Source organism: Rutidosis leptorrhynchoides, chromosome 11 (genome assembly GCF_046630445.1).
Source record: "Rutidosis leptorrhynchoides isolate AG116_Rl617_1_P2 chromosome 11, CSIRO_AGI_Rlap_v1, whole genome shotgun sequence".
NCBI lineage: Eukaryota > Viridiplantae > Streptophyta > Magnoliopsida > Asterales > Asteraceae > Rutidosis > Rutidosis leptorrhynchoides.
This window is the reverse complement of record NC_092343.1, coordinates 152,401,446-152,410,639: the sequence shown is the minus strand read 5'-3', so window position 1 is coordinate 152,410,639 and position 9,194 is coordinate 152,401,446. Positions and strand designations below refer to the sequence as shown.

At 32.5% G+C, this 9,194-nt stretch overlaps 1 protein-coding gene and 1 long non-coding RNA gene across 2 annotated transcripts; both read right to left on the bottom strand.

Moving 5' to 3' along the window:
- Positions 1 to 1,085: 1,085 nt before the first annotated feature.
- On the bottom strand, positions 1,086 to 2,511 carry LOC139877487 (uncharacterized). Its single transcript, XR_011768629.1, has 4 exons — positions 2,092 to 2,511; positions 1,634 to 1,963; positions 1,311 to 1,553; positions 1,086 to 1,221 (listed from the first exon to the last, which is right to left on the bottom strand). It is a non-coding gene; the product is annotated as an uncharacterized lncRNA (long non-coding RNA).
- A 1,413-nt stretch (positions 2,512 to 3,924) lies between these two features.
- Positions 3,925 to 5,208, bottom strand: LOC139875067 (protein ALP1-like). The gene has a single exon (XM_071862442.1). It carries the CDS (start codon positions 5,206 to 5,208, stop codon positions 3,925 to 3,927), a length of 1,284 nt encoding a protein of 427 aa, XP_071718543.1.
- Positions 5,209 to 9,194: the final 3,986 nt, after the last annotated feature.

Sequence of the window (9,194 nt, the reverse complement as noted above, 5' to 3'; positions counted from 1 at the left end):
TCATCATACGGCATCCATATAATCATCATCATACGTTCTATTAATCATCATCGTGACCTTCGTTATTCTCCATCACCTTCTATCATCATTATTTGTTATTAACATCGCCATTACCCGTATCATCTTCTTCGTGCACCATCATCTTCTTCATCATATATCCTCATCATTATCCATCCCGTCATCATCATCTATATTATCATCATACCTCACGGTTTTATCCATCACCTTGAATCATCATCTTTATCTTTGACACTATCACTACAACAAAAGTGTACATATAGGACATCCAAATTGGTCTTATAATGTCACTTTATATGACCTTTTGGCCTGATAGGACCAACAGGAGATGTGTACCAACTAAGGCGGTCGTATAAAGTATAGACGCAAAAAAGTGTCCTAAAAGGTAATAAGATTATGAAACCAATTATCAGGTCCTATAATATAATTAACGACCACAAAGAAAAGTCCTTACAAGTACATATTGAGTGACTTTTATTTAGATTGAGACATACAAAAGGGTTCCAAAAGTAAAAAAAAATTACATTAGTACCAACAAAAGGGAACCTATTTAAGTTTTATATTTCTTAAGGACTAACAAAAATGATCCCATTATTATGTTAGTACCCACTTAAGAGTCCTATTATATAAAAAAAAAACTATATTAGTACTAATAAAAAAGGTCCTAATGTATCGATATTCTTGTTTAGTACCAAGAAAAAGGGTCCCAATATACACAAATGTTACTTTTAGTACCACATAATAGAGTCCTAAAATAATGATTTTTTAAGTTAGTACTACTAAAAAAAATCCTAATATAAATTTTCTTAAACCTTAAAATCACTAAATGGGTCGTAATATATAATATGATGTTAGTTTGGTACCACATACAAGAGTCCTAATATAATGTTTTCAGGTATTCGGATCGGTTTGATTATTTGAGCCCGGATCGGATTATTGGATCCATATATTCGGGCCTGTTTTTGATTTAATTCATATTTTAGACATCCAATTAATAATTTCTATTAAAAATAAATATAAAATAAAACATAATCATATTTTAATAATTGTACTCATAAATTGAAAAAAACTACACATTAAAAATTCATAGATAATCCAACATATCAATACTAAAATAACATTCGTCAAAGAAAATAAAAACAATTAAAAGCAACGAAGAACGTCTTCGATCAACACGTATCTTTATTAATCCAAGGGTACCACCTGCAAATAAAAAATTCATATATTTATAAGCATAAAAATGCATGTTATAAATAAAAATTAATATTATCACAAATTTATGGTAGACATACCGAAATGAACGTAAAAAGCCACGTGATAGTCACGCCTGTAGCATCTTCAACTTTCTTAATCGGATCAAATGGCCTAACCACATCAATACCTTTTTTAAGGACATGTTGAAGGCGTACCGCTCACCAATCATCTCCAATCTCTACACCTCCAATTAACTCAGTTGGATCCAAGCTCCTCAACTATCCTCTTCCTACCTTCTCGCTAGGGTTAAGTATATTGTGTACAAAAACTTCATCTCCGACCTAGAAATACGTATGCAAGAAGCAGTTATGAATGTTAAAGGTAAATATAAAACACATTAAGGTGTTAAATAGAAAAACACCTTAAGACGTGGAGCTACATTGACTACAGTGAGGCCCTATGGTGTTGTGGTATCTTCAACATTTGAACCATTCTTACTTGCCAACTGTTCTTTCAGATGTACATTTTCTTCAGTAAGGTTTTTGTTCTCTGACTTGGGTTGAATGTTCTACATATGAACAACATTACGACTTGGTAATTTACCCTAAAGATCAGAAGCTCGAAGACCTAATCTATACATATCCGTTGCACCATATTTATTTTTACCCATAACTTTGGAAAAAACATCATCAAGTCCAGCCTTATCAGTTGAACCTTCGGGCAGTGTTTTAGTTAGCTCATCCATGTTTACCTGTATTTATTGAGAAAAAACAAGGGTCCGTTATACATGTATATATAAGTAATGCATATAGAATTACACGGAGATAAACAACCAAATAAGGCGTTTGACTGAAATCAAGATTTAGAAAAGTAATTTACCTGAAATTTAAAACGGATCAGATCACCTCTTCATCGTAACTAACCGTTGCACCTTCTACAAATGCACATCCTAAAATAATGATTATTATGAATATGAAACTTGGGTATCTATCATCATTAGTTGGACTCATCCTAACTTTCTTTGCATGTCTTCTTGACACAACAATTACGTTGCAGATTTTTTGGTACCTGCTTCGTGTGTGCTTGAAATATACATACATAAAAAGGTTACCAAATTTCCAGCTTCTAAATCATTTTACCTCCTCACAACAACATAACTATTATCGATGAGGTAATGAAAACTGATGAGAATTCTTCAAAGCACAATAGAAATCAATTATGTTTGATAATGAAACTTTATGATATAAGCGAAATTAGAAACAGATCACGTGGACAAAACGAACAAGATGAAGAATGAAATATATATGATTACCAGCTTTGCACTCGGAATGAAAGAAATCAACATCTCGCAGTTGTGAATTTAATGAAAAAATGACCAGTTAGATGATCAACAAAGACATCGAGTTTAATGTTAACAAAAATGGCACATTTATATAAATGAAACCTGTATGAACGAAAGATGAATACCAACATATCAATATCTAACAATATGAATGAAAGATGAATACCAATGAAATCTAAATTCAAAGAAAACAATATCTAAATTCAAAGCATCTTTATGAAAAAAAGATGGATAAAAAAAATCCATTAGATCATGTCATCCAACACCTTTTACGTATCAATGTGAAATTTATGTATGTTTCACGTAGTTGATAACGAGTGAAGATGAACACTACCAAAATTAGCCATCGATAATTTATTACAGAGCAAGCAAACATTTAAAAATGTACTCCGTAAAAAATACCGTGGAAGGTGCATGTTTGTTTATAGACGATTTGTATTGTATGCGAACGAACCAATATTGTATATCTATACCATAAAAGTAAAGCACACACATTTCGAACATGTTATTATAATCGAGAAATGTGTTCAACAAACAAACATATAATTTATCTCAGCCTAACCTCATATTGATCATCCAAAAGTTGTAAAACATCAAATTAAAAAATAAAGCAAACAAAACCTTGTAATTAAAATTAGTAGCTTCGCAATACATAAATTATCAGTTTTCAAGAAACAATAAATAAGATGAATCGTGTACTCTGGTTTGGCAACGAAATGAAGAAGATCGTAAAGTGTGTCGATTTATTCCTGCAAATCTTACCCATCATTAGATAACAATGAAATATACTAAATGATAAATCTATGGTATAAGAAAAAAACCTTCATCGAAAACAACCTCCATCAAAACCCGTATCAAGATTAGCGCTACCATCATATCTGGAAATTATTTCGCGCTTATTCGATTGGTTGGTTGCTTGTTTGAAATAACTAATGTTTCAATAGTGGTCGTTTAGAGGGGAAGCGTATTATATACTAGCCATTATCAAAAAGATCCAAAAAACCCTAATTTATGATATAAAAAAAGGGGGGATTGAGATGAATTTGGGGGTGAGTGAGTAAGACCATAGATAATGGTGACTGTGACGTGGAGTCGTAGAGTTGTACTTTTTGGGGAAAAACTGTGACTAGGCCATGACATTTTGGGGGAGTTGTAATGGGGGGCTTTTGTCTTGGTAAGCCTGTGACGTGGCATTTCCTTTTTTCTTTTTTTTTTATTGTTTTTAAATTATTTTTTATTTTGTTTAATACAAAATATAAAATTAATTAGACAAAAGTACATTAATTATTTAAAAAAAAACATTACAATTAAAAAAAAAAATACACCCAAAAAAAAAAAAAAACATTACAATACATTATTAAAAAAAAACACTAGTTATGCATCGAGCGAAAGTTTGGCGGGAGGTTCCAAATATGAGCCGTTAAATCTTCACGAAGTTGATCGTGCACGTATCGATCGCGAATCTCTTTCTCTCGTGATCGACGATCTTTGAGCCTTCTCCGAATATTGCGACGAGGCCGGTTTTCGGGTTTATCTAACCATTCTTGTTCCCAAGTACTTAACGCAAACCCGTTATCTTCTTGTATCATGTTGTGCATAACAATACAACTATACATTATCCTTCTCATCTTATTAACACTCATAACTCGTGCCGGTGTTTTTAAAATCGCAAACCGACCTTGTAAAACACCAAATGTACGCTCAACATCCTTTCTAGCACTCGCTTGAAATTTAGTAAATTTTTTTCTAGGCTCTTCAATAGGAGTCGTATACCCCTTTATTAGTGTTGTCCAATCGGGATATATCCCGTCCGCCAAGTAGTAACCAAAGGGATACTGGTTTCCGTTTACTTCAAACGGTGAAGGTGCGACTCTATCCTTACGAAGGGAATCAAACAACGGAGAATGATTTAACACATTAATGTCATTGTTTGAACCCGCCATCCCAAAAAACGCATGCCATATCCACATATCGTATGAAGCAACCGCTTCAAGCATGATCGTCGGGTGACCGTGATCACCTCTCGTATATTGACCTTTCCATGCAACGGGACAATTTTTCCATGTCCAATGCATACAATCAATACTACCCAACATTCCCTTGAAACCATGATTCTCCTCGTGCGTCGAGTACAACCGAGCAATGTCAGTTGCATTAGGTTTCCTCAAATATTCCCGCCCATATAAGTCAATTATACACTTACAAAAATTATTTAAAGTAACATAACCCGTTTTTTCCGCCATTTTAATATATTCATCAAATATATCCGCGGTCATCCCATACGACAATTGCCGTAACGCGCAAGTTATTTTTTGAATAGTTGAGAAACCAAGACGTCCAAGTGTATCCGGACGTTGTTGGAAAAAAGTAAAATGATCGGGGGCATTAGGAGTATAAGAGTGTTGAAGAATACCGTCTTTGATACGGAGAAATAAAACTTTACGCATCCGAAATCGTCTCTTGAAAATGTCGTCTGGAAACGTCGGATTTTCACAAAAGTAATCGTTCCACAATAATTGACCCGCTGCTTCACGATCTCTATTTAAAAAACGTCGTGGTTGTCTTTGAAAACGAGTTATTGGTTGGATTTCTTCCTCTTCTTCGGACGACGTTGAATCGAATAACAAATCGATACTTAAGGCTAAAAAATCCATATTTTTTGTTTCTAAAACAAAGAAAATATATAAACTTTTATATATATGTGAGTGTGTAGTGAATAAAAGTGTGTTAAAAATGAAAATAAAGAGTGTGTATTTATAGAAGAAAGGAAAAAAAAAAAAAAATGGCCAACGGCTACCTAACGGCTATGAAATTTCCACCAATCAAACCGTGCCACGTGCTCTTCTCGTCCGTTTGTCACAGCGTTTTTCCAAGACAAACGCCCCGTCACAAACGCTCACAAACGCCCCATTCCGGGCGTTTGTGGGGCGTTTGTGGGCGGGTTGGGTACACATACGCCTGCGTTATCTATGGTCTAAGTAGTCCAAAATAGACTATTTTCGAATAAAATGAAATTGGGAAATTGGTATTGTTCTGTAAAATTTTGGTGGGATTAAATTTTTTTAGGGATAAGCCGGGTTAAAATTTGGTGCAAAAGTTTGTATTTTGAATTTTGAATTTCATGGTAATTGGATAAGCAGGCAACTTCCATATTATTTAAATTTTAATTTTAATAATTTTAATACTCCATATTTATATTTATATTTATATTTATATTTATATTTATTTTATATGTCATACGGAATAGTACAGAGTAACCCTTTTTTCTACGATAACACTCAGACCATCTTTATCCCTGAAGGGGCGTGTTGGCGTGTTACTGGGTTGGGTGGAGTACTTAATGAGCGTGCTGCTAGACTGCTGTGTAATGTGGTGGAGTGTTAAGTGACGTGTTGGATGATGTGTTAAAATCTAATTGAAAGTTTGGGGAAATAGTGGATAAAAATAAAATAAATAAAGATTTGAGCCAATCAAAAACAAGAAAATACTCCACACATGAGATTCATTTCCGTGCCCACTTGAAACACACCACCAACACACAACCCAACATGTGAAATGTCCCGTTCTTATTGATTAAAAACGTTCCATATTAATTGATTTCGTTGCGAGGTTTTGACCTCTATATGAGACGTTTTTCAAAGACTGCATTCATTTTTAAAACAAACCATAACCTTTATTTCATAAATAAAGGTTTAAAAAGCTTTACGTAGATTATCAAATAATGATAATCTAAAATATCCTGTTTACACACGACCATTACATAATGGTTTACAATACAAATATGTTACATCGAAATCAGTTTCTTGAATGCAGTTTTTACACAATATCATACAAACATGGACTCTAAATCTTGTCCTTATTTTAGTATGCAACAGCGGAAGCTCTTAGTATTCACCTGAGAATAAACATGCTTTAAACGTCAACAAAAATGTTGGTGAGTTATAGGTTTAACTATATATATCAAATCGTAACAATAGACCACAAGATTTCATATTTCAATACACATCCCATACATAGAGATAAAAATCATTCATATGGTGAACACCTGGTAACCGACATTAACAAGATGCATATATATAAGAATATCCCCATCATTCCGGGACACCCTTCGGATATGATATAAATTTCGAAGTACTAAAGCATCCGGTACTTTGGATGGGGTTTGTTAGGCCCAATAGATCTATCTTTAGGATTCACGTCAATTAGGGTGTCTGTTCCCTAATTCTTAGATTACCAGACTTAATAAAAAGGGGCATATTCGATTTCGATAATTCAACCATAGAATGTAGTTTCACGTACCTGTGTCTATTTTGTAAATCATTTATAAAACCTGCATGTATTCTCATCCCAAAAATATTAGATTTTAAAAGTGGGACTATAACTCACTTTCACAGATTTTTACTTCGTCGGGAAGTAAGACTTGGCCACTGGTTGATTCACGAACCTATAACAATATATACATATATATCAAAGTATGTTTAAAATATATTTACAACACTTTTAATATATTTTAATGTTTTAAGTTTATTAAGTCAGCTGTCCTCGTTAGTAACCTACAACTAGTTGTCCACAGTTAGATGTACAGAAATAAATCGATAAATATTATCTTGAATCAATCCACGACCCAGTGTATACGTATCTCAGTATTGATCACAACTCAAACTATATATATTTTGGAATCAACCTCAACCCTGTATAGCTAACTCCAACATTCACATATAGAGTGTCTATGGTTGTTCCGAAATATATATAGATGTGTCGACATGATAGGTCGAAACATTGTATACGTGTCTATGGTATCTCAAGATTACATAATATACAATACAAGTTGATTAAGTTATGGTTGGAATAGATTTGTTACCAATTTTCACGTAGCTAAAATGAGAAAAATTATCCAATCTTGTTTTACCCATAACTTCTTCATTTTAAATCCGTTTTGAGTGAATCAAATTGCTATGGTTTCATATTGAACTCTATTTTATGAATCTAAACAGAAAAAGTATAGGTTTATAGTCGGAAAAATAAGTTACAAGTCGTTTTTGTAAAGGTAGTCATTTCAGTCGAAAGAACGACGTCTAGATGACCATTTTAGAAAACATACTTCCACTTTGAGTTTAACCATAATTTTTGGATATAGTTTCATGTTCATAATAAAAATCATTTTCTCAGAATAACAACTTTTAAATCAAAGTTTATCATAGTTTTTAATTAACTAACCCAAAACAGCCCGCGGTGTTACTACGACGGCGTAAATCCGGTTTTACGGTGTTTTTCGTGTTTCCGGGTTTTAAATCATTAAGTTAGCATATCATATAGATATAGAACATGTGTGTAGTTAATTTTAAAAGTCAAGTTAGAAGGTTTAACTTTTGTTTGCGAACAAGTTTAGAATTAACTAAACTATGTTCTAGTGATTACGAGTTTAAACCTTCGAATAAGATAGTTTTATATATATGAATCGAATGATGTTATGAACATCATTACTACCTCAAGTTTAGTAGGTAAACCTACTGGAAGTTACAAGAAATGATCTAGCTTCAAAGGATCTTGGATGGCTTGAAAGTTCTTGAAGTAGGATCATGACACAAAAACAAGTTCAAGTAAGATTTTTACTCGAATTAAGATAGTTTATAGTTATAGAAATTGAATCAAAGTTTGAATATGAATATTACCTTGAATAAGAAAGATAACCTACTGTATATAACAAAGGTTTCTTGATCTTAGATGAATACTTGGAATGGATTAGAAAGCTTGGAAGTAAATTAGTAAACTTGAAGGGATTTTTGAAGTGTTCTTGAAGTGTTCTTCCTATGATGATTATAGCTTGATTCTTGAAGTGATTTTTGATGAAGATGATGATTAACTACTGGAAAAATACATTCATAATAGTGTGTGTGTGTTGAGAGAGAATTAGAAAGAGAATTGGAAGTAAAATGGAGTGAATGATGAGTGGTAATTGGTGAGTGGTGAGTGGGATTAAAAGGAGTTCTAGTTAGTTGACTAGCTCATGGTAGAAGTTAAAATTGATTAGTCATACATGACATAATCAAGAGTGGAATCCCATGCTAGTTCCTATTGGTATATACTCATAGTAAGTACGTTTTGAAGCTGTGTATAATACGGGTAAGAATACGACTAGAATTCTTGATGAAAGAAAAGAATGGAAAAGTAACTGTAACCATTTTCGTTAAGTATGAGTGTTTTGATATATGTCTTGAAGTCTTCCAAAATTATTTTAATACATCTAAATACACTACATGTATATACATTTTAACTGAGTCGTTAAGTCATCGTTAGTCGTTACATGTAAGTGTTGTTTTGAAACCTTTAAGTTAACGATCTCAATTAATGTTGTTAACCCATTGTTTATTATATCTAATGAGATGTTAAATTATTATATTATCATGATATTATGATATATTAATATATCTTAATATGATATATATACATTTAAATGTCGTTACAACGATAATCGTTACATATATGTCTCGTTTCGAAATCCTTAAGTTAGTAGTCTTGTTTATATGTATATAACTCATTGTTAATATACTTATGGAGATACTTACTTATCATAATCTCATGTTAACCATATGTATATCCATATATATATCGTCATGTCGTTTTTACAAGTTTTAACGTT